Source organism: Ammospiza nelsoni, chromosome 2 (genome assembly GCF_027579445.1).
Source record: "Ammospiza nelsoni isolate bAmmNel1 chromosome 2, bAmmNel1.pri, whole genome shotgun sequence".
NCBI classification, from domain to species: domain Eukaryota; kingdom Metazoa; phylum Chordata; class Aves; order Passeriformes; family Passerellidae; genus Ammospiza; species Ammospiza nelsoni.
The window spans coordinates 87,551,690-87,577,868 of NC_080634.1; the positions used below are offsets into that span (position 1 = coordinate 87,551,690).

At 40.0% G+C, this 26,179-nt stretch overlaps 1 protein-coding gene across 1 annotated transcript in view; it reads left to right on the forward strand.

The window, feature by feature from the left end:
• Window positions 1–301: 301 nt before the first annotated feature.
• The window catches only part of GABRB3 (gamma-aminobutyric acid type A receptor subunit beta3), a 115,537-nt gene continuing 89,659 nt past the window's right edge, over window positions 302–26,179 (forward strand). The window contains exons 1-2 of the mRNA XM_059466830.1: window positions 302–398; window positions 558–625. Of these exons, the coding sequence (XP_059322813.1) occupies window positions 326–398; window positions 558–625 (141 nt within the window). The 5' untranslated portion in view covers window positions 302–325. The remainder of the gene's footprint in view (window positions 399–557; window positions 626–26,179) is intronic.

A 26,179-nucleotide genomic window follows, 5' to 3' on the forward strand; every position in this document is an offset into this window, starting at 1 on the left:
GATCGCGGCGGCGGCTGCTGCTGCTGCTGCGCGAAGGGAGCGTGGAGCGGAGGGATGTGGGGCTTTGGGAGAGGCAGGATCTTCGGGATCTTCTCTGCTCCCGTCCTGGTGGCCGTGGTCTGCTGCGCCCAGAGGTAGGAGCCAGCGTGCCCCGGCGGCGGCGGAGCGGGATGCGTTTCTCCAGGGGAACAGGCTGATGCGCTCCCCCCGCCCTCCCCCTCCCGCCCCGCTCCCGCCGTCGCCCCTGGCCCCGCACCCCGGCTTCTGCCGCTCCCGCCCGACACCCCCGTCTCTTTCTCCCCGCAGTGTGAACGATCCCGGCAACATGTCCTTCGTGAAAGAAACTGTGGATAAATTGTTGAAGGGCTACGACATCCGCCTCCGGCCGGATTTCGGAGGTGAGTCGCCCTGCCCGGGCTGGCCGCCCGGCCATCTCCCCCTCCCCCGCCGCTGTCCCCGGTGCTGCCGCCGCTCCCGCACGGCGGCTCCGGCCACGCCGCCCGCCCGCGCTGCCGCGGCCCCTCCGGCCGCCGGCTAAAGCTCTGCTCTGCCTGCAGGTCCGCCCGTCTGCGTGGGGATGAACATCGACATCGCCAGCATCGACATGGTTTCCGAAGTCAACATGGTGAGTGGCGGGCGAGCCCGGCCGGCGCCGGGGCTGTCTCCCGGGTCACGGCCGCCCGTTTGCCGTCCCTCGTTTCTCACGAAGTCGCCGCTGTCTCGGCGGGCGGCCGCGGGGCTGCGCGGCGCTCCGAGCGCTGCCCTCTTCGCTTGAAAACTTTATTTCCCTGGAGACGCGCTTTCCTCCTTCCCTCCTTTTCCACTCTCACTGCCGGCGGCCGTCTCCGCGAGTGTGCCGGGCCGCCGGTTTGCCCCAAGCCGCCTTCTCCTCCTGCTGTACCCCCGGGCGGCCGGAGCTCGCTGCTCCGCCGGGCCCCCGGCACCTGCCGCGGCCTCACAGCCCGCGGGATGCGGAGCGGGATGCGGGGCAGGATGCGGGGCGGGATGTGGAGCGGGATGTGGAGCGGGACGCTGAGCGGGATGCGGGGCGGGATGCGGGGCGAGATGTGGAGCGGGATGTGGAGCGGGACGCTGAGCGGGATGCGGGGCGGGATGCGGGGCAGGATGCGGAGCGGGATGCGGAGCGGGACGCTGAGCGGGATGCGGAGCGGGAAGCGGGGCGGGATGCGGGGTGGGCTGGCGGCGGCCGGCGGGCTTGCCAGGGCCGGTGGTGGAGGGCCGCGGCTATCGGCATCTCCCTACTTCTTGCGCGCTTCAGGGCAAAAAATCCGATCAGCCCAGCTTGTCTGTGGGTAAACTCTGACATGTGCGAGTGCTTTAAGGCTTGTTGAGCACCCGGAGCCGGCGCGGTTGTGAATGGACTTGGGAGGAATAGTATTCTAGTAGTGTCTCGGAAAGTGATGCTGTGTCGTGTTCACCGATGGACAGGGAGGTGTTTAGTGCTTTTCTGCGTTTTGATCCTCTCGTCTGTATACCTTGATGATTCAATGTTAGAAGCTACAATTTCTGCTTCTCATCCTAATCCTAAATCTGAGGTGGATTTTTCATGTTCCTCAGCAAGTTACTCCTTCCCTCTGTGTCTCAGGTTTTTTCCTTGTATTCTTCCTTTTGCAAACCTCGTGTAGAAAGACTCAGCAATGCTGTCGTTACATTTATGACATTAAAAATAATATGTATACGTTTGGAAACTGAGCTCTCCTGTAGTACATATGATGCTAACACTGCCCTATCTCTCCTTCAATGCACTGTTGCAGTGTTACATGCTGGTGTATCTTGGCTTGATACATGTTCTCTGAAGGTTCATTAATCCTGCCACTACTTTCACCCCCTCTACTTGAAATTCTGAGAGAGAAACTTTTGCTCTACTTCTCATCTTCTAAAAAGTGCTTTTGACAGAGATACAGTTACCCATTTGCAGTTGAAAGTGTCACCAATGGCAGCCTTTCTACTCATTCAGGAGGGAAAAAAATGAAATGGTTCTTACAAGAGTTTATCTTAGGCTTCACGCAGATTCAGGCAACTGCAGAGACACCTCATGTATTTGACAGGCTTTTCTGTACCTGTGGGATTTCTTCTCAAGTGAAAAAATTGGGAGCTGAATGAAAGCTTCTCTCTGAAGTGTAATTGAAAAATCTGACTTCACTATCCCCACTGCCACCTTCCCCACCTTTGGATATGTTCCAGTCTTAGGGAAGCATTACATGACTCATTAAATTAATATATAACACTGTGTACGTGAAGTGCCAGAGAGGCAATAAATATCAGAGAAAGGCATACTGAGATTGGAAAGAAAATGAGGGGATGTATGCTGCTTTTTGTGCTTTTTCTTTCCTTTTTCCTAGCTGCAGGAAAGCCTATTAGGTTTGAATAACAACTTGTCCAACCCACTGTAGCAAGGGTATAAGGAAAAGTAAGTAATTACACGGCTTCTTATGCTAGGCTGGGTAATCAGATCCTCAGTGATGCAGGAGCTCCTCAGGAAGATGGTCAGTTTGTCCCCAGACTGTGTGTCAGTGCACCAAGTGCTTCAGTTTCTGGCTGCCCCAGGAGTCAGTGCCCACTCTTGCCCATTAGTTACCAGAGCAGCTGCAGAGAAGTGGAAGCTTTTTCCTGTGCCCTGTCATGGAGCAATGCAAAATCTGAAAAACATCAATACAGATCTTGCAACAGAAAGAAATGATGTGTTTCTGAAGCAGGTTGCTAGAGTACTTTTACTATAAAAACTGTAGCAGTTTACTTCAGGAAAAATGAACAGGAAGGGCTTCTGATTGATGAACATCTTACTACAACCAGAATTTCAGCTAAGCTTGTCTCACCTGCCAGGAGAAGAAGTCATCTTTCACTAGGCTCAGCTGTGTTCACATACTGCCTGAGCTGGTTACTTCACTTGTTTTAAGTAACTTTTTACTGCTCTGCAAGAATTCTCATTCTTGTATATATCAATGTACAGCAAATATATATCAATGTATATCTCAATGAACAGCGAATAAGGGTGAAGGGACAGAGCTTTTCAAGATTACTCAAGTATTTATTCTAAGTAGTTATTTGGGTAGGGGAAAAAAAGGGCCTAGTTAGTTTGAAGACCTGAGGCATAGCTGTTGAACTTCATTCTGGTTGCCAAGTAAACTTTTAAACTTTGGCATATTCTTTCATTTAATTCCAAACAGATATTGTGAGTGTTGACCTTTAGCCTCATCAACTATTGAAATTTGTTACAAGAATTTCTCTGTGTGAACTGTGGTAGTGTGGACATTAATTCCTTTGATTTAAATCTAGACTCTGGTGTAACCTTTTATAAATTAGCTTGTTAAAATTCATCTCTGTATTAAAAATAAAATAACCAGAGATTTACCATTCTTCAATTTTATGGACATAAATAAAATGTTATTACAGCAAGTTTTATTATGCTACTTTCTAGGCAGCCTGTAATATTGCTTTCAGTGACATGATTACAGTTCTTTGTAACAGGAATTACAGCTTGTATCATGCTCTTTTCTATTCATAATCAAACTGTAGGTTTATATATCATATATTCCTCTATGAATATTTGCTGTTTATTAAGCTTTCCAGCATTTAAAATTTTTATTTGTATAGATATTTTTTAGAATAGACTTACTGATAGCCATGTACATCTTCCTTGTATTACATGAAATGATTAACATTTCTCTTTATTTTTGATGCTGAAATGCTAAGCTGGATCAGGAGGACAGATGCAAGTATCAGAATTGCAGACCATCAATTTGTTTTACTGAAAAGTTGTAAATAAGCAGTTTCTATTTGATTTCACAACATCTTGAAAATATTGAGTACCATTAGTGAAATTGTAAACCTGTATGTTATAAAAAAATCACATGATTAGGTATTTATAATTTAAGTTACATATATATGGTAGCAAGGGGGAATTAATGAAGTTGCATATAAGAAGTGCATTGCTCAGGGAAGGGCTGCAGTCTGCACATATGTCTGTATCCATGTCAATGTGCTTTACTCCCCTGCTTAACCTGTACATACTTTCCCACAATTATTTGCCTTTTTCACAAATGATATGTGTAACTGGCTACTTAAGCACCTACCTATTTTTGTGCCTACCGCCAATATCTGCATTTAGAACCACTATAAATTGTACAGAAATATAAATCTCCAAACAAAATACTGATCAATAATAAAAACAGATGTAATACTGAGAATATACTGTAAGTCATCTTACAAATAAAGAATATGGAAGATTACTGTTGCCAGGTTTCAATAACTTAGCCATAAATTTTGTCATTTTTCATTATTCAGGTTGATTTTATTTTGGTTTTGCTGTGTTTTTAGGTGTTTTGCTCACATTACACGAATTGAAAAAGAAATAGTTCTTGTGCTTTTGCTAGTATGTCACCCTATTTCCATTCAGACAAGTGACCACAATTTGCAATTTTTTTAATAGTCTGATCCTTCTTGAATGTCTGGTCTGTGAATTAAATGCGTTAGTTTCAGCCATTCAATTTTCAAGCATCTAAATGCTTCTGTATCTTAGGAAGTTAAATAATCAATGCTTTGAATCTCCAAATAACCCCCTCTCTAAAGTCATTATTATAGCTGGAAGAGTAAAGTACTGTACTTTCATTTTACTATAATTTTAGAATGTATTTCATAGTTTATGGGAAATAATGCTATAAAGTGGATGGCGAAAACAAGGAGATTAGTGCAAAAATGAACCTTTCTTCTTAGAGATAATGTTTTGCAGAGAATAGGAAATGGGCTACTGCTCTCAGAAGTGCTGTCTGCATTGTCTTTGTTTATAGAGAGGGCTTCAGAGTTGTCCATCTAGGGTTTTTCAAAGGCTCTAATTTTTATAAAATTAAACCAGCAAAACCCAGGAGGCATCATTTGCTATAAAGTCATCCTGCTGTTTTGAGAATACTGTAGTCAGAAAATTAGTTTGACATAAAGTCAGACCTTAAAACAGATGAGTTGTTGTTTCTGAAAAAGATGTCATCTATTCTATGCTGTCACTCTGAAAAAGATGTAATCTCCTCTCTGCTAACACTGTAATTTTTATTTTTATGCCTGTGCCTTTATAAAACTGCAAGTATGCATATGGACATCATTGGGTGCCTGCTGATTTTTAAAGCAATTTTGACATCTTTCTGACAAGCTGTTTTAGTTGCTGCCCTAAGGTTGACTGAACTTACTATTCATTGGGACTAAGTAGTGTCTATTTTCCTTGACAGGGATACACAGATAATTTTTTTTAGGTGAATTAATTCATACTTCACCTGAAGTTCTGAGGGTGAAGAACATCATGCTTCTGTTAATGAAATCTGTCACATCTTTTATATGATAAAAAATTTGGTGGATTCCATTTATGTAAATTGAGATTTATAGCATTAGATGTCTAAGTGAGAGCTGGATTGCTAAACTCTACAACTGCAGTTAATGGAGGTCTAGAACAGAATGTGGATGCTTGGGCAAAGGTGTCTACTGTCATTTTGGCTTCACAGTCTCATACTTGTCCTGTTTCCAGTTCAGGTTGGTGCAGATCTCCTGCAAATCCTCTGCCATGTCTCTGTGCCCAGGTTTTAGACACAACAGCAGCTCCTGAAATTTAAACAACTGAGTCTTGTTCTTGTCAATACAGGTGATGCAATTGAAAGAGCCTAAAATAAAAAAGGCAATGTAATAGTGCTTCTTAGATATTTTAGGTGCCTCAAGATGTTTTGTTCGGACTCCAGCTGCCTCTCTAGAACTTAAGTGAACCTGCATGGATCCTTTGCAGTACCTGCCAGCTCTTTGCAGGGTTCCTGCATAATCCAGGCATCCAAAATGGCACCAGGCACCTTTGCTTAGGTAACTGAATTGTTCCTTAGATGTACAGCCAAAGCCTATCCTCCAGGCTCCCTCTGGAATCAGAAGAAAGAGACAGTCACTATTTCGGAACAGATATCTGGAATAGATGTCTGTGTGGTTGTTATTCTTAAAATGGAAGGATTAATATTTCTGGGAGGTGTCCTTGTTTCCCGAATGGCTATGGAGAGAGCCAAGGCAACTTGGTTAGTTTTTGAGTACACACAGTGAAATGTAACCTGTGTTTCCAACTGGAAATGTAGCTTATATTTCCTGCCATAAACAGATATTTCCTAAATATTTTGCAGGCAGAATCTTGATATTACCTCCTGCAGGAAATCATAACCAAGTTTTCACAAACTTCACTTTGAACATTCAGATGGAGAAATTAAAGGAGTTGTTCTGATACAATGGTTGCATAATCATATTGCAAACACCAGTTTTCTGGCCAGAAAAGGATCCATGTGTGCAGTGCCTATTACTAGTTCACAAATCACAGGAGTATAAAATAGAATATGTAACTTTATACTCTAATTTTGCTTTTTTATATTTTATAATTTAACTTTTTTAAAATTTAATAATTTTTAGGGAGAATAGTAGATCATACTAAGGTAGAAAGACCACATAGATAATTTTGCATGTATGTGTGTATATATTTGATACATACATACATGTATTTGATAGATAATATAGGGGTGAAAAGGAAGCAGAAAGAAGTAGTGCCCAAGCAGGGAAGGATCTCCTGAGGCCATCATAGCCCTGCAGAGTGCTGTCACTGTGCTGGTGATGAGCCAGCATCCATCCACTACAAGAGGGGCACAGCAGCAGGCACTGATCCTGGAGGACAGTCTACCTTACAGGTCACCTGCTCTCTAGTTACCAGCTGGCCACAAGATCACCCATCCTCTGCCTTGTCTCCATCTGTTTTTCTTCCTCTGTACAGTACCCATGAACTCCCCCAGCCCGCCTCACTTTCTCTCTCTCTCCATCTCTGTCATGTTTCATAGTTCTTATTGACAGAGAGAGAGAGAAAGAAGTGCTTGTAGCAGACGGTGTGATAGGGAAATGACTCCTGTTTGTCCAGGGGAATTGATGACAGTCTTCTGCTTATCTGCAGTGGAAAGCAGCTACCCTGAAGGGGAAGGAATACCTGCTCATGCAGAGACAGGGAGGTGGTAAATGTTGCTGGGAGATGCCAGTAGACTATTTAAAAACCAGCTCCAGCTGCCAGCATCGAATCATCCAGACTGGGATGATGAAATAGATATGATCTGTGATGACATCAATCTGGAATAATTGCAAGCATTCCATGGACAGAAAGGGATTCAAAATTATGCTTACAAACTAGAGGAATAGCCCAAATAAAGGGGGAGCAAGCATGAAGTGCTGTGTTATATAAGGAATGATTAATCCATTATTTAAAATGATAAAGATTTGGCTAAGCAGTAGAACACTAAAAAAAGGTCTTATTGGACCAGAATCTAAAGCAAGTGAAAAAGTCACAGGTGCAGTATAATTGAAAAAAGACACATCTTACCTTAGGGTACATAAATAGAAGTGTCATTCACAAGACACAGAGTTTGCTTTGTCATTAGTTAAGCCTGAGCAAGAATGTTGTGTCCAGTGTTTCCTCATTGACTTTCAGGGAGATGGAAAGAAGCAGGAGGTGTAAGGAACAGAAAAAAAGTGTTTCTAATTAAAATAATTATAAAAGAGGGCATATGCAGTGATGTTGAAGTAAATGGTTTGTTTAATACTGAAAGATAGGATGGGGAGAAGAAATAAAAGTTCTCAGTAAGTAGGATGATGGCAGTGAGAGAATGATGATCAGTTGCTCTTTGGAACCAACTGAATTTAGATCTGAAGAAATTAGGGAATTGATTTCCAATTGGTTTTCATCTAACTACATTTTTTGTAGCATCTCCTTTTTTCAGGTTTTCAAGAAGGGATTAGATAAATACCTCTTCCAGTGGTGTTGCTCCTGCCTTTGGGGAGGCTGGGCTAGCTGATGCTTTGAGCTGTTTTCCAGCACTCTGTTTCTGAGAATCTCTGCTCTGATTTCATTATTATTTCTGTCAGTCCTCACAAGTGTGTCTTGGTGTGGTTTCAGCTGCTCCTGCTGGTATCATGCTGATGCCTCAGAAGATGAGAAGTTTCCCATAAGACATTTGTAAATAAAGATGTCTCAGAAGATGGGAAGTTTCCCATAGGACATTTGTAAATAAATGCCAGTGCCATAAGTATATTCCTTGCCAGCTGAGATGTCATTAGGCACCAACATAAATCTTTATTGTGTTCTTAGTACTTTTGCATCCATTGCGCCAGGTGTCACATGTATGTTCTTTCAAACACGTAGTAGTCATTGAAACAAGTTATGAAGCTACAAGGTCAGGACTTCTGTGCATGTATACATTATATATTTTTACCTCTGCTGAAAAAATTTTATCATGCCCAGGTAATGAAGAAGTGCACTAATTTAAGTCAACAGGAATGGAAAATTGACAGAAGCTTTATGAATTTTTACCTACTCTATACCTAGAAAATTTTTTTCACTCCCTTGAAGACAGAAAGAAAAAGAGATAAAGGAAAGAGGGATATTTATATGAAGATCTTTAAAAGTGCACTGAATTTTTATTTAGATAGTTTAATGTCTTTAGTGATACAGAAAGCTTGGCAATTTGATAAAGGCATGGCAGACAATGTCATGCTTGGCAGAAGACAAGAGACAAACATGGAAACTTCCATGACACAAGTGCCACAATGGTCCTCAGTGCCAAATGTCCTGACTCTGCTGCTTGCTGGTGGTGCACACTTGGGGAGGAGACCAATAAACACATTACTACTTCTCTAGGTTACTTTTACCATGGCTAGTGATTTGTAACTTGAAGAGAGTACCTTTTGTTTAGGTGTCACCAGAGCCCTGGGATGATTTAGTAAAAAAATCACTTTTTCTCACAGTTTTCCTTTTAATAAAGATACCATTATATAAAGAATTTAAACTTGGGTAGTATCAAGTGCAATCCATCAATACTGAAGGATAATAAAAAACTTTCTGTGGAAGAGGTTGAATAATATTAAGCTACCATTAGGGGTTTTAGCTTATCCAGGACAAAATTTCTTTTTTTCTCTCCTGTGACATGGAGTCATAAAAAATAGCTGGAAGAAGAATAATTTCAAAGCAATGGTTTATTTAATATTTGTAATTGAATGTCACAGTTCCTCATAACTACAGATATTGCAAGAAAAAAAATCCCCAAGTCTGAGCATGTCTAATTCATTATTCACTATTACAGATTTGAACTGATAACTTTGGCAAAATAATTTGTTTTCTCAGCAGTTAGGAGCTGGTTACAGGTCGCTGTGATAATGTAATCTGCAATATGAATGTAATATTGCACGCAGCAGAGAGGGAAGATAAAACAGCTGTGCTGGGAGGTCTGCAGTTACACTGGATAATTGGCAGTTCAATAGCAGTTAATGACTTTTTTCTTAATACTAATATGAATGTTGAATTTTCATTAGTTCATGGGTATGTCTCCATGGCACAATACAGCACTCTGCAGAGATGCCAGAGGTACCTCTGGTGCAGCTAGTAGAATTTCTGGATGCTGTGAAGTTATGTCAACATGGAGCTCTGTACAGAATGGTTGTACCAGTGGGAGTTGGTCTCAGAATAAGACTTGTCTCACAAGCTTTAAATAGGTTATCTGCTGTATGACCAGCATCCAGCCAGAGCTGATCATCAGAGTGCCCTTTAACAGAGAGGAGCACTTCCATAAGGGAATATGTTTTGTTCTAAAACAGGTACTTAAGACAAGGACAACTGGTCCCTCTGGAGTACCTATCTGGAGGTACTAATAGGGAAATGGGATGGAAAAGACAATGAGAGGAGTTGACTGACTTAGGATAGATGCTTTTTTCCAGTACATGTTGGAATGAATTCCGCCTGTTGCTCCATCTTAACCTGCCTTTTTGAAGATAATTAGAAGACAGCCCTGAACTGGCACACAGCTGAGCTTTAGTTGACTAAGTAGTATTAGCCAGCAGGTCAATGCCCTGCATGTGAATTCTGTGCACAGTGTGAACTGCAGAGGGTTTTTCATATAGATTTTGTGTGAATTCTGTATCAAAATACATGTAGGACAGAGAAGATAGGCTTTGAAAGTAGCCTCAAATGCATGTGATTAAAAATAGGTCATCCCTTGTTCTTCAAATTGAGATGCAAGATAGCCCCACTGTCTTACTCTGCTGGTCTGTTAACCCTAAAGTTACTTGAAAGGAAGAGCTTCATTCTCCTAACTATGTCTTGTTCACATAAGGGATATTGTAAGGTTTCCCGTTCTGGTTGTTCCTTACCCATCATGGCTTTAGCACGTGAGCTCATTGCTCAGCTCCAATGTCAAAGGTTGAGCTGTAATCCAGTGCAGGTGCACCTGAGCTCTGCTGGGCAGGGTCCTTCATGCTTTTGGACTGGGCTGAAGCACAATCAAAAATCTGAGGGCTTTGCCTTCCAGGAGCTGCACTTGGCTGTGCAGGGAATCAGAGCCAGCCCCTGTCACATTTTTCAGTGGAGAAATAATTCAGGAGGAGTAAGAAATGGAATCTTCCAGATTTAGAAGCCTAAAATATAAATTAATTTTCTTTCTTTATCAAATGTTATTTTGTAAACAGATGACCGTTTTTCTTGGTGTTTTCTGATGACCATTTTCCTTGGCCAGGTGCTGATTTCTTATGCTACTGTGCTTTTTAGAATGCACTGAAAGTTTGAAGTTGAAAATACTAGATGATACAACATTGCATTTTAATTCTCAATATTAGTTGATAATGTGGCAAGTCTTGTTGTTAAAGATAAAAATAATTTATTTAAGCCTTTTTTAATAATATAACACACTGACATGTCTTTTTTTCTCTGCATCAGAAGTGATTTGCTTTAGCTTCTGACCTCCTAGGCTATTTAGATAGGAATCCTCTGTTAGTCATTTGGACTTTCTAAGCATTTTCCAGTCATGTACAATAGGTTTCTATTTGGATAACAAAAATATCTCCCAAACCAACTGGAACTTTACATAGGAAGAGGTCTTCAGGATTTGCAGAACAGTATATATGACCCTTAGTTTTGGTTTTGAGCCGCAGAGTATGGCACTGCTAAATTTCAGAGTTGTGGTGCTCCTGATATCTGTAGAATGTCAGTACTTAGGTGCTTGAGCACAGCACCTGTGATCTGTCATGCACTTGTTTGTCAGTCACTAGCATGGATTTGTCTCAGCAGTTTCCCAGGTTTGATACTCTCTGAGGTCAGCACATGCCAGCTCCACTGCTCATTGGCAACTTGGATGCAGCTAGTTGTGCTGTGAAATAAGTTAATCTAGGTAGAAACAAATTGTGCTGTGCAACAACACTTGTCCTCCAGACAAGAAAACTCCTTGGCTCACTTCATTTGTTAGGTTAGATCTATCCAGAAAGTGCAATTCATTGCATCCCTGTGAGGTTAAATAGCCATCATTTCTAGTGGGAGAGCTGGACTCTCCAGAGGGCCATGCAGCTGATCTGATTGGAAAATCTGTATTAGAAGACAGCTCATTGTACAGCTCTTGTAGATAATTCATTGTGCCTTTTTTCCTTCCATTCTCTGTACAGTGAATGTGGCTTAAGCCAAATACTCATCTGTTACCCTTCTGGCAGTCAGTGACGTGAATGCCACCTGCATTGGTGTCAGAGCTGTCAGCTCTTTTTTTTTCCTCTTTGACAAAATAGGTGGACAGATATTCCCTGCATGTTGGGAAACTGCTGTTGCAGGCTTGTTTATGAGGGGTGAACTGTGTCTCTTGGTCTTGCTTGGCTTCATGCCCCTTGACAGCAGCTCCATGCAGTTCAAATGCTGCATGGTGCCCTGCCTGACTGAGCAGAAGTTGTGGCAGGTGAGAGACAGCTACCGAAGAAGAGAAGAGGGAGCTTGAGGTGGAACACAGGACAGCTACACTGAGCAGTTTACCTGCACTTAAGGTCAGAGGAGATGTTGTTCACTTCAGTTTAGGTAGATAAGGGTCTGTAGGTGAAGGACTTCCAGCATACTTACTTTGTGAAAACAAACTAAAGAAATACCAGAGTCCCATAAGCAGCCTTTGTTACGTACCTGGAATGTAGGTGCAAATTAATTGCACAGATGGGATGGACTGGATTTCACTTTAACCTTGTGTGACAGAGAGAGCAAGTTGTCCTTGGGCAGTAAGGGCTTATGCAATGTGTAGAGAAGTAGTTAGCAGTAGCTGTGTGTGTTTGTGTGATGAACGAGAGGTGATTAAGAGAAATCAATTTTAAGGAGGAAATATCTCATTTCCTTTTAATCAAAAATAGTGTCTCCTTTGGCATTTCATCCTTTTTTTCCCCCAGAAAAATGGTTGAGCTAGCTGGGGGAATAACTTAGCTATTTTTAAAATGCTGATTATCTGCCTGCAATTCTTTTTATAAACCATGCCCCTTAAATGGACAGGAAAAAAACAAGAGGAATAAAAAGATGGGCAGTGAATTAGCAAATGCATTTAAGGTAGTTGATCAGCTTATCTTTCCAGTAGACCCACTTTAGTCACATGCTCATATATTATTAACCTGACTGCATCAAGGCTAATACTGTATGTCTTTCCCAGCATACCCATTTATGTGGCATTGGGTGCCTTTTGAATTGGATGCTGGTGCTGTAAGTTGGAAAGGGAAGCCGGAAGTTTGCATAATGTAATCTTGTTATCCATTAGTATAATATTCTTTATTGGTTTTATAAATATTTGTGTAATATCATCATGAGTGATCTGGAAGATGGGATACCTCCCACGCTGGTATTCTATGATTTCATGATCTTTACATTAAAAAGAAAAGCTTTAACCTCCAAAGAAGATCCCTTTTGCATGGCCTTCCTCAAGGAATCATCTAGCCCTAACGCTTGTGGTGTTATGCTTTTCTTTCATTAGTCACATCTATAAGGATCTCATTTACAATCTTGCATTATATTCCTGTAAGTTACGTAGACACACACATGTATAGACACATCATTTAGTAACCTGCTGGCACAAAGGTTTCTATATGAGCAAGGTGGTCTAAATGAAAAAAGAATTACTCTACTGAGATGTAAGTATATCCATTAATTTGATTGCTGGTGCTCAGTGAGCAGCTGTCTTTAAGACAGAAGTCACAGTCATTTACTGCTACTTTTCCCTGCAAGTCCCTGAATGATTTTTGTTAATAGCTTGAGCAAGTGACCAAATCTCATGAGACTCCTGTATGAATCTTCTGCAATTTTTCTTTCTCATCCCTCTTGACTCTTGATTATTCACATCTTTTGTGCTGGAAAGCAGGAGGCTGGGTTTTTCTCATCATTGTTTTAGTAGTCCTTTTCCTGGGATATGTAGTCTCAAAAAAAACCCCAAAAAAACAAACCCCAAAAAACAAACAAAAAAACCTGTTGTAGGAAAAACCAAATCCATCCCTCTCTTTAAAAACACTGCTGAATGAAACTAAATGCAAACATAGCTTGTTACTCTCTGACACACAATTAGCTAGCTCTCCTGGGCTTGATGCTGCAAAATATGGTAATAAATGAGTTCTAAAATTCTTTGCACCTCTGTATACCATTTGTTTTTAACATTTGCATGACTTTGAATGTCATCTCTTCCCTAATGTGTGTGGCATTGTTGAATCCTATGTCTCTTTATATATTCATGTTATTGTGGTGCCCTTCATGATCATAAAACAAGAGCAAACCTGAAATAAAATGTTATGATGAATCTATACTTAATGGCAGATCACTTCAGAGGGATTCGATTAAAACATGGCAATAATACAGTAACAGTGCTGAAGATTCCGAAGATGGATTTAGTTAATTGCTTCTAGAGGACACAAAATTAAGCACTACCTTTCAAAAATGAGTGATAAATCTTCAGGTACATGGAAATAATGGGTATGAAAAGTTGACTAGATGTAATGTTGATGAAGGCAATCAAAGGATGAAAGTGTCAGGGTTACTTTTCAATCTGTCATTGAGCTGTGGTCACCTATCACTGCAACTAGATTTTGTCCTAGCTCTTACTGTGGCCACTAGTACATTTCCATCTTCTTCTCCCTGTTGTTCCCTTCATGTCTGTTATTCTGTGGTCATCTTTTGTTGTCAGAAGGGTGATATTTTTTCATCAGTTTGTGCAGCATAACCAACCCCCTGCCAGTTAGGCTGTTTCATATTCTTCAAGATGCCCTTGCCTACAGCCAGCGCCCCGGCCTCAGTGCTGAATGCTCAGCCTCAAGTCCTTTGCCATGTTGCCTTTTCTGCTGGTGTGGCAGAGCTGTCAGTAATTTTATTTATTTATTTATTTATTTATGTTTTATGGTATGCTAATTTCTTTGAAAACAGAAAGTGCTTATTTTTAATGATACCATTACACAATGTCTTACTTGTTTATTTATTTTGACTTTTGAATTGAATAGCAGATATTTGTGCTGTATAATGAAATATAAGAAGGGTTGTATTTATTAAAAAGGTTGCTGTACCAGACCTTTGAAAAAAAAAAATCCTCCAGTATACTCCTACCCGTGCTTTTGCTGCAATGAGCCATACCATAACTGTGACTGTTTCTAATGGCATTAGAGAATGCAAGGAAGGAAGGTGGGAGGGAATTTTTTGATGTGTAGGTTACTCTATGATCACAGTGGAGTGAAAGTTCAATTTTATTTGGTTATCATCACTCAGCAGGGACAGGGTACCTTGATTGTTTTTCACAAAACCCATCGGTAAACGGTCAGGCACTCAGAAGCTGTAGTCTCCATGTCATCAAAATCATGTATTCAATAATCCTCCAAGACAGTTATTTCATTGATTGACTGAAAAAACTCCAGAGGAGACTAGTTTAGCATATTATATAATATCAGACTTCTGAGGAACATATTGTCTTTTCCTTTCCAGGGCAAATATTGTGTCAAATTTGGCTGTTACATGCAGTGCTGCAATTCCAGTGGTCAAAGAGAAGAGGTTTTGGCCCAACTTGTGTTGTCTGTCATACAGAATGGCAGAGGCAAATCCATCCAGCGCTACTGCCGATATCCCAACCATCAGTTATCCCATTGTGTCATCGTAGGATGGCACCAAAGCTACAGATCTTCACACCAAGAGCGGAATTTTTAAGTAGTTAGGTATCATCACCTGAATTTTTAGGTGCTTTGAAGGGCAAGGAATGGCCGTGTTTCCAATTCTTTGTATAATCCCTGAAAAACTAGGACCCCAACATTGTGAGTATTTGAGTGTGTGCTAAAAGCAGCAGCAGAATTGTATGTAATTACAAAACTGAATTCAAAAAACACTTCAAATCTTCATTTCTTTGAATTTTTTTTCAGACATTACCTGTCGCTTGATATGTACAAATTTTATGATTCATCCTGCCCACTCTTTCTTTTTTACATTTTTTAAACAAAAGTAGCACAATATGTAATAGAACTGGGGCTGTGTTCAGTTCAACATCTTCTTACAGATGTGATCAGTATCACTCCTCAGGTTTGCAAGAATATTGGCTGGAGCTCTCAAATGATGATGTGTTTCTAAAACCTGCCCTTTTGCATTAATTACTCTCCAGCTTATCTTGTTGTTAATAGAGGGTTCTCTGTTCTCTTTAGTGGCCAATAACAATAATGCCAGTCAGGATTCCTGCTGATATCTTTCTAGTGTCTTTATGTAAGCTTTATGTATGAAAAGGAGATTTTTATTCTAGAGGTCTAGGAAATAGCCAGATCGTTTTCTGGGCTCTAGGTGTTGGATGTTGTTTCAGCACAAGAGACTAAATAAGAAACTGAGGATTCTCTTTGGGCATGCTGTTGAAAATGCCTCCCTGGAGCTAATACTCTCTTTCTGTCTGGGTGAGATACAGAAAGGAGCTTGTCAGGCTGAGCAGAAAATAGAATTTGTGTGCAACGGGCTCTGTTTGACACTTAGAGGACTTGTCTTTCTTGTAGTCCTTACTGTGCTGCAGTTCATGCTGGGGGCTGGCTCAGCCTGGCTAGCTTGGGAAACGGGGAAAAAGAAGGTGTTTTGAGACAACTTCTCCCATTTTTCCCTTGAGCTGTTCTATTCTATCTGATGGAGATCAAAATATTTTCTTAATTCTTTTCAAGCTAAACTCCCAGTGAAAAATACGAAATCTAAATAAAAAATTTGTTATATCAACCAATAGGTCCAACACCATTTTTTCCCTTTGTTTTCCCTTTACAGGAATAAACAAACCAGAGTATTAAACATGATAAAAGGGGAGGCAACATGTTTTTTTTAATTATTCAGTAATTTTCAGAGCCTTGGTGTCATTTAGAGTTAGTATATATCCTAAAGAAATTTTAAAAGACTGTACAGTTCAACAGTTACTGCTGGACCATGAAGAAATATCCCCAAGAACTGAATTTCCCTGAGCTTTATTTTATTTTAGTGTGTGTCTGTGTTTCTTCTGCTGCCCCACCACGACTCCTGACTTCCAGAAAAAAATGTAGTGGGGGGGCCATGTACAGACATTGCTGCCATTAGGTTACTTCACAAGAGGTGCTGGAAAACATTCTTGAGTTCTCTAACTCCAACCAGCCCTACCAGTAAATTCTTGGAGCACTCACATGTGGTTTCGGCCCCTGCTACCTCTTTCCAGGCTTTCCAGGCTCTGCCAGGAGTCTGCAAGTGCCAGAGTTGCTTCTGACACCCAGCTAACATATGGACACCCCATTTTGGAGGGTGAGATTGTCTAATAGTAAGGAATTGAGATGCTCATGCCAGAGTATATGTTTAATATTCTAGTCAAGTTTAATCCACTAGTAGAGAGATAGCTATAGAGTCTCTTTGAGAAATTTATCTACTGATCTGCAGGCCTAATAAATTCAGCTTTTTTTGTGGTACCAGAAGTACTGCCTGTACTGCATTTAACCTTATTAAGCATCCTCACTAAGCCATACATGTTGAACTTTTAAATGGAGGTGAATTCTCAGCAGGAATTCAGAGTTGGTAAAAATTCCCCGCAGTTTTCTGTGACAAAAGGCTCCAGTGATGTTTGCAGTTTAGCTTTTCCCAAATAATTTTTTTCTGGACAAAAAATTATGTGTGCAGGGCTCCTGACTCAAGCTTCAGAGCTACAGCTGATGCTGCAGTGGCAAGGTGTCTCTGTTGGGTGCCATGGCCAGTTGTGTGATGCCATCACCTTGTTCTTTTCATCCTTGGCACCATTAGAGTGCTTTTATGATGCAAATTTAGCTTCCACCTTCCTTTATAGCACTCCAAAGAAATAATTCATAGTCAGTATGTATAAGAGATGAGGGAAAAAGTGTTAATAAAGTTAACCTGGATAAAAATTTGTTTGATGCATACTGATCAAATTAGGTGACTTTTTTAATGCCATGTAGAATTACTGTGGAGGCTTTATGTTAACAAAATTTTGTACTTTGTAATCAAATCAGTGGAAAAAGAGGCCAAGAGACATTGCCATTCCTAGCAGCAATCTGTAAGATTTCCATTAAAAAATGCCTTCTTGGCACTGAGCTACCTGTGTGCTCTGCAGGAGGACCTCACAGAGTCCAGAGTCTGTTTCTGCCCAAACATGTCTTGGCTCCAGTGAAGAGTCTGACAAGTGCGATGTGGGTGAGGAATAGGTAGTTTACAAATCCAAAGTGCAACACAATCTGTAAGGGGATGGATTACCAGAATGTCATGTTTACTATGTGTTTGAAATAACTGGAAATCACTTTTCATTAATAGGTCTCAAAGTTCCATCTAAAGGTGCTTAAAAGTCTTGTGCTGGGGGACAACAGACAAGACCTCTCTTGGTCTTGTCCTAGATCCTTCAGCTGACCAGTGAAACCTGTATTCCTGAGGTCTGGTCCAATTTTTGGTGACAAAAGCTGGTGCTGTTCAGCCCAGTTGGTGAAGATCTGTGGACTGCATCTGTGTGGCCAATGTCCATATTAAATGCTGAGAGTTTGCTTTGTAGAAGTAGTTCTGGTTTGGTTCAGTGGGCATAATTCATAGTTGGTGCTCTAGGTATGCTTATGGAGAGCACCTCTGGCTTGAGTCCATCCAAGGTGTACAGAAAAGTTGTAGATCCCCCATCTCTGAAAGCATTGAACGTCATGTTGGATGGGGCTTTGAGCACCTGGGATAGTGGAAGGTATCCCTGCCCAGGGCAGTGGGGTTGGAACTAGGTGGTGTTTAAAGTACCTTCCCATCCAGAACTTCCTGTTACTCTACAATTCTGTGGCATGCTCCAGAGCAGGTCTGCAGCATGCACAGAGGTGTAGAAAGGGAGACAATTTGGCAGATGCACTTCAAAAGCATATTCCCAATTAGAACCACAGTGCTAATACAGACAACTTAAAGCCATACTGACTCCTGTTTCTAGAATTAATTGTCATTTCATTTTGGGACACTGAAGCACATCTCCATCTGATGTGTTACTTATTCATGACTTAATTAGTAAGTACTTTGAAGTGATACCTTCCTCTTTGCTCTCATTTTTTGACTGTTTGTGAGTGGCAGTGATAAACAGGTGTAAGAATTGCTGTGTCAGTTCATACCAAATGTGTCTTAGCCCAGTATCATATCTCTCACTGGGGCTAGTGTCAGATACTTAATAAATAACAAGAAAAAGCCGTGCTTCCCTGGAAAAATCTCCCAGCATCCATGACTTTGCTTCAGGAATATATGTGGTTGCAATTGGTTTCATAATGCTTAATCCAAAGGACATTAAAATAAATAATTCTGCTTATTTAGCCTATGTGCACCTACATGAAGGGAATAGCTATATATAAGTTTTAGCCATGTTTTTTCTTGTACATCATACTTTTCTACAACATATTGTTGTAATTCTCATCATCATCATTGTTAGCTGCGCTCATTAAGTCCCCAGAGCTGCCCAGTGTTAACTACTGACACTGCCATGCAATCTGCCTCTGTGCACACATGCAGATTTTGGAAGTTGCTTACTTTCACCAGCTGTTGTCTCTGAATGTCAGAAAACTTCCAGGTGCAAGCAGTATAAAGCAGTGTGTGTCTGTCTGTGGCTGTAACAGGGAAAAGCTGTAAACTCTACCTTAAATTTCTGGACTTTCTAGTCCAGAATTTTGCAAGCAGCAGATCTTTTGCATTAATTTGCACTAGTCCTCAAAAATCTTTTGGAAGTAATGTTTGAATTATGCTACTGGGAATTCAGGAAGAGAAAATCCAAATGTCTTTGAATATTCAGTAATGGATTAATGGAGACTATTCCTCAAGCTCCTTTTGCTAACAATACCGAGCTCCACGGTATAAGGTAGTGTGTAATCCCTGAGATGAGAGTTTTTGATGACTTCAATGAACTTTAAAAAAAGAAACTGTAATACATTTTGAAAGAATTTAAAATCTGTATTTTTTTAATGCAGAATAGGAATTGAGAGCAGATGAGGTATTCTTTCTGGAACTCGTGACTCCTCCTTTCTAAAAAGATAAAGCTTCAGAAGTAAGTCATTGTGAAATCTGGGGCAGGAAATCCAATAGAACTCAGGTTTAAGTATTGCATCTCAGGGAGTGGACAATAATTTGTATTTGCTTCATAAAAAAGTGAAAACCAGGATTATTTTCCTGTAGGGAGGTCATACTTGAGGTATAGCACCTGAAGACAAACACCCTTAATCAGGAGTTAGTGGTGAGTCCCCCAGTGTCTAAGATTAGATATAATTTGTGCTTCCTACTACACACACAGACCTTTCACTGACACAGTCTTAATTTTTCAGAATGTACTTTCTCAGGTTCTTCACCTCAGCATCTTCTTTGCTGTTATCTACCCTGGAACCAGTGTAGAGTTTTCCAGATAAGTCGATTGCTGTAGTTTCAGGTGTGCTGAAGAGCAGGAGGTGAACAGAAAGTGGGCAGACAAAGGGAGAAGCTAATCCTTGCTGCAGAGTGCTCAAAAATCACTCCAGTGGTTTATTTCGAGTGGGTTTTTTTTCAGTTCAAAGACTTTTTTCACCAAATGACCACATGGTGCAAGAGAATTCACAAATACCTGGACATTCTTCATCCCTCCTTAAGGGCAGCTATGAGTTTTTAGACTCCAGTATGGATTCCTGCTGTGATCAGATAGGAGACAGGCTCAAGGTGCCTTTTGAGGAATTAAAACTCTTAGTTTGGCAGGGTATAAAGAAAAGGCTCTTTAGAAGACTTCTGAAAGAATTCTGGAGTTTAGGGCAGGAGCACACCAAGTAGTAGACTTAATATTATTATCTTAATGCTGATTTTTTCCTATGTACTTCTAATTTAATATGAAACTGAATACTGAATAATATAATACTGAAACACTTACAGAGATGTTGCAACAAAACATTGATTTTCTTCAATGACTTTTTTTTTCTAAATTACATTTTCTCAAAATCAATATATTTTGGCAGACAAATTTTGATGATACTTTTTATCATTGTGAGATCAACTACAATGCTATTGGAATCTACTCATTATGGTCCTAAGCACTCTAGCAAAGTAGAGTGTGTGTGTAACAAAGCCACTTTCTCTGTACCTGCTGAATCCCTTTGGCAGAAGTGGGAAAATAAAGATTTAAAATAGCTTTTGTTTACTTAGTACTATGGCACAGCTGACACAGGAATGCAGAAGTGGATTAAAGCCCAAGCTTTAAAGTTCTGTTGTCACTGTTATTTTAGACAGCACAGGTAAAACCAGTATTTCAGCATATGATGACCACTCCTGTGGTTTGTAATTTAGTCCATGTCATATTCTAGGAGGTCTCTGTTTGAAATCAGTTTATTGCATAGATATGATTCACCATTTATTTGATTATTTCTTTTTTAGGTTTTTTTTTTTTCCAAAAAAGTGTGCCTAAAAAAATTTAATCCTTCCTGGTGGGATCCAGATGCATCCAATACTTTCAGAGAAGTAAGCATCACATACCTATTAAATATTTCTCTGAGGGTTTATAGTTGCAATCAATTCTGACTGACTAGTCTCAAAAGATAGCATGTGAATACAGCCTATTAGCCAGATCTTTATAAGCCATTGTAAAGTTACATCCACTCAAAAAGGTCTGCTGCTCTTAGGGTATTGTTTCTCTATGAAGTTGGGCCATTGTTTCCTCTATGAAGTTGGCTGAATGACTGCATGAAGTGTATGGCTGTCACTGTGGACAGGGCAGATGTGAAGGGTTGTTAAGCTGTTTTATCTGATGAAGCCCAAGATGAAAGGTGTAGCACTAGGACAGGGTGTGCCAGCACTGTGTGCACAGATACAGCAGCATATCCCTAAACACCCTGTCAGCAGGTTCAACTGAAGCAGAGCCAGACTAAGAGTTGTTCTATTCCAGGATTGTAGAAGTCATTAACTGATGCATGCATTGATTAGATTTTTAATTCCTAGGTAAGACCACAGGTATCACAAAAACCACAGAAAGCCCTCAGCTCTCAGCACAGACTTAGAGCTGGGGCCATGCTGGGATAATTATGTACTCCTTAAGATCCTGCTGTTCTGCTTACAGTCCAAGCTCAGGAAAGTAGGTCCAGGTATGTGCAGTGATGTGGCATTTTAAAAGCCATGTCATTGAATTAGAGTGATTGCCACTGGAGGAGCAAGACTGCTTTACAAATTGCTTTAAAATAGAGGCTGAATCTCCGTGAATCTTATGCTTGATGCATAATTTGTCTATTTATTTTCACAATAGAAGTATTTAAAATTTTTTTTACACTTTAACCACCACAGAAAGTACATCTTTTATATCCTTAATAACTTGTGCAGCTACATATATATTATAGAATTATAGTGAGGAGGAAAGGAAATATTGCAGATGAAACTGAAAAGGTTTTTTGAAGTTGCAGTATTATCAGTGGTGTCTTCCAGTGGGGTTGCTAGTAGCAAGCAACAAGCTGCCTTCTTGCCAGAACCTTCTGAATTGCTGCAGAAAGTTTTTTTCTTGTTCTTGGTGCTGACACATGACATGCATCTCAGATGGTGGCCTGGGAGCACTGTCATGCACCCAATACAGATGACAAACTTGTTTCTTTGATGAGATCATCCCATCACTCAAGACATGTGCCAGCACCTGCAATATCTCACTTCTGAAGTTAGTGCAGAAAACTGTGACTATTTTGTATCAATTGAGAATTTTATTTAAAGGTGCTTTATATCATCTCTTGTATGAATAGGAGATAGGATGGTATTCGCATATGCTGCGTTTCAATAGTTTAGTTTAGATTCGGTGCACTAGAATAAAGTTATGCATGTAATTGATTGCCCTCCATAAACTGCCCAGGTTTTGCTCAGGTTATTTTTGGGGGAAAATGTTGCATTTTCTTCCTTTGCTTCCAGAGTAATTTAGTGTGAGCGCGGTATTGTTTAACTTTAAAATTATTAGTTATATCTATGCATAAAACAATCTGTTTAAATTAAATGGAATGACGATTGCAAAAATATCTTAGGACCAATATTTCAGAAACATGCTGATTTTGGAAACATTTCACAAAGGAATACAATAAAATAGGCAGGCAAAAATCCCAGCTTCAAAAATATCTCTGTATGGAGTCCTGAGAACATATTAACATAAAAAATTATTTCTTATAATTTTGGGTATATCTTACTGATGCATTAGACTCCGAGTACTATGTGCATGTGAGGGTACTAATAAATGTAAAAAATTTTCGTTTATTGGGCAAAGGCAAGTATGTCAGTATTTATAACTTCTTGATTGCTTAATAGAATATTACTCATCTGGATTGTCATTTTATTTTCCTTTAAGATATCTCATCATATTAGAAATTAACACAGGCAAACTTTGGACATTTTACATAAATGTGTCCTGGCCTGTTGTCATTTAATTTTTCAAACTAACTTTTTTTTCGTACAGATCATGTTTCTGCTTGAGCAATTCATATGTATTTTTGTAGTGTCTGAACTGCTTCTCCTTGTAAGGTAGGCATTTGCCTCCAAGGTAGAGTCCTGTGTTGCACTCAGTCTTCTGCAAGTCTTCCAGTTAATGTTTTAGAAAGGTAAAATCATGGATAATTCTGTATTCTCAAAGAGAAGGAAGTAGAATGAACCAACACTAAATGTTGTATTGTTTGACTAAACTCTGCTTTTTGTTCCTGTGCATGAAAAAATAAGGATTTTAGGAGTATCCTTCTTTCAGACCTATAATTCTAACAAAAATAACTTCTGTTTTCATTACCATCTTGAGCATTTCTTTTCCTAGTACTTGGATAAAATTAGAGGATTAAAAATTTTGTTTATTTTGAAATTTATTTTCTTTTGTTGGAGTTGCTGAGTATTTTTTAAAAATCGGTTGGATGACTGCAAGCAAAATGTAGAGAAACAGTACCAAAAAAATGCTTCTTTTCTTTCTGTAATTGCATTATTATATTTAAAGTTTTCAAAACCAAGTGTTGACCCATACTTATTAACATGTTACTGTTAAAACTCTAAAGTACACTTTTTCATTGGTTTTACTGCAGGGACTGATAAAAGCAGTAGCAATTCCAACATTCTCCCTTCTGGCAGTCATTTTAAATGGTCTTTTATACTTGGAGAGTTCATCATAAATTTCTAATGCTAGTGCCAATGGAGTTTGTTACAAGTTCTTGTACTGCAGTGACGCAGAGTGCGTTTCGTAATGCAGCAGAGTGGCCACAGGAGGAAAAACCCTCTGAATAAGCTGGAAGTGACTTCCAAACTCCCAGAGCATCCCAGAGAGTCTGGAGGCTCTGGGCAGGTTTTCTGCTGTGTTAATTAATACCAGTTTCTTTAGTGTAGAGAACCTGCCTTGATTATAGTCATAAATTTCTAATCCATTTTTTGTCATGTCTTAGAAACATGGATGATTTCTGACAAGAATTATTCATTTTGGCTTAAATGTTTTTATCGTGTTCTTGAGAGGAAATATGAGCAAATGCAGCTTCACCTTTTGGGAATAGAAGTGGTTTTAAAAGATAAATATGTCTTGCCACTTTTATTATTTTCCATATCACAAAGAAACAGAGAAATGAAGAGTCAGGGATCAAAAATAAATTATTCTTCCCAAATTTAAATTTCGTCCTGACTACCTAAATTTATTGCCCTGACAGAAATCAGATAGAACTTGAAATACTTACTGTCCCCTCAGAATCACTAGATTTAGTCAAACTGAGGATATTTAACTCCCATGCATTTGAGAGGTCTCAGAAGGAGCAGATTGCTCCAGCAGAGTGAGTGACACAGGTGAGAGGAGGCAGGGAGTGGCTGCTCCCTCCTGGGAGCCTTCCCCAAGGAATTGCCATTTCCAGACCCGTGCTGCTCACCCCAGGTGATGGAATGTTGCAGCAGCTGTGGTGTTTTAATTCTTCTTCCCTCTTGCTGACAGCACAAACCTCTGTACCTGCTTCAAAGAGAGGCTGCCAGCTGCAAAGTGAAGGAAAAAATAAACACGGTGTGTGCTCTGGGTCAGCTTTGTCAGTGTTCTGTGCTCTGTGCTCAGCCTCTGCAGGAGCACAGCCCCAAGGCCCACAGCCTGTAATCTGGCTGCAGGATTTCCTTTCAGCTCATCCATTCCAAACCCCCTTGGGACTGCCAAAGTTCTGGGCATTCCAGGCAGGCTTTTCCAGAGTCCTTTCCACTTGGTTCACAGTGGCATTGTGGCGCAGCGATGGATGGAGAAAGGATGGAGAGCAAGGGGGAAGCCTTGCCAGGGCTGTTCAAACTGGCAATGGTGTTATAAGTCCTGGCTTCAGCATTACTGTGAGGCATGCTCTGCTCAGAGTGTGAGTTACAAGCAGTCCTGATGTGAAACGTTTTGCTAAATAAAAGTGAATAAAGGTGCCTTCCTGACTTGGTGTTGTAACTGGAGGAAAAATGCTTTTAAAATGCATTTACACAATTTTTTTTTTTGTGGAAAATTTTAGAAAAGACAATTTCAAGGTTTATGGTCCACTTAAAAACACAATTTGATAAATGACCTGATACTTCAAGAGTAAAATATTTTATGAGTAAAGCCTTATTTTTCCCTTACATTGTTCACATGCTTGGCTAGTTCAAGTACAACATCATGTACAGTATTAACTAGCACTTTGTTCTATGCCACATAATCTTCTTTGCATTTTAAATTTTAATACCAGAAAGCACATTCTGTAGGAAGATCACGAAAAAAAGTCCAAATAATTGTTAACAATTAGCTAGAAATTGTTTACATCTCAATGAAGGAATTGCAAATTGGCTTAAGGTTTAAGTGGCATCGCATCAAACACAAGAATAGTTTCTCTAACCACATGATACACTCTATATTAACACCCTAATCCTGAGATAATCTCTGCTTATAGTGCACAGATATTGAAAATATTAAGAGCAATCCAGAGTCATTAGAGGAAACAACATATGCATACCCATGAATAATCTGTATGGTGGTTGTTTAGAACAGCTGTGAGGAAAAGGTGGTCAGTGGGATTTGCTGAGCTGTGAAGGAGATTTACAGTTATCTAGTAGAAATCTCCATTTATAAACTGCATACCTACATGCTTAGGAAGAAGCAATTTCAAATAATTAAGTGACAAGATGACTCACTCATAAAATTTGAATAATATAGTTTTGGGTGTACATACCTCATTTGTAAAACATATTTCTTCAATACCATTGTGATCCTTAGCAAAGACAAATGATTGAGAATGCAGAAGTATTAAGCCTCTAATATTTGCCTTTGAAGAACTCACTGAACACTTTTTGTTTTCATTTTTGAATTGGGGTCTGAGTCATATTCATGACATGATCTTAAACTCCAGGAAAGAGTGTAGAACTGGAGCAGTGTGAAATCTATATTCCCTGGTGGGTGAGAGAGCCAGCAGTGGAACAGAGGGATGGGCTCGATCATCTGGCAGGAGAAAGTCACAGTGCTGAGCAGGAAGGTGGCAGTGATCTGTTTTATGGCCAGGTGTCAGATCTTGAAACTGATCATGAAGTTCTATTAGTGCTTCTCAGATATGAAACGAATTTGTAAGGCATTTTTCTTGTGTTCTGGGTTTTGATCCATGAGAACTCACTTTTTAAAGTTTTTTTTTAATGCAACTATAAGGGCTAGAAACCTCTAAAAACCATGGAGTTATCTGTCTCCAAAACCAGAGCTGGTTTCCTGTACCTTTATTTTTTTATGCAGAGCTCCTTGGTAATGGGATGTACCTCTGAACAAAACCTCCAGAAGAAAGAAAATCAGAGGGAGGTAGTCAGGATGAAAGAGAAAAGAGTAGGAATTTGGCAGGGTTTGTTCTTCTTGAAGCTTTAGTGAAGCAGACATAATTTTTGATTCCTCTCTCATGAGGCTGGTCCTTCAAAAAGTCTATATGC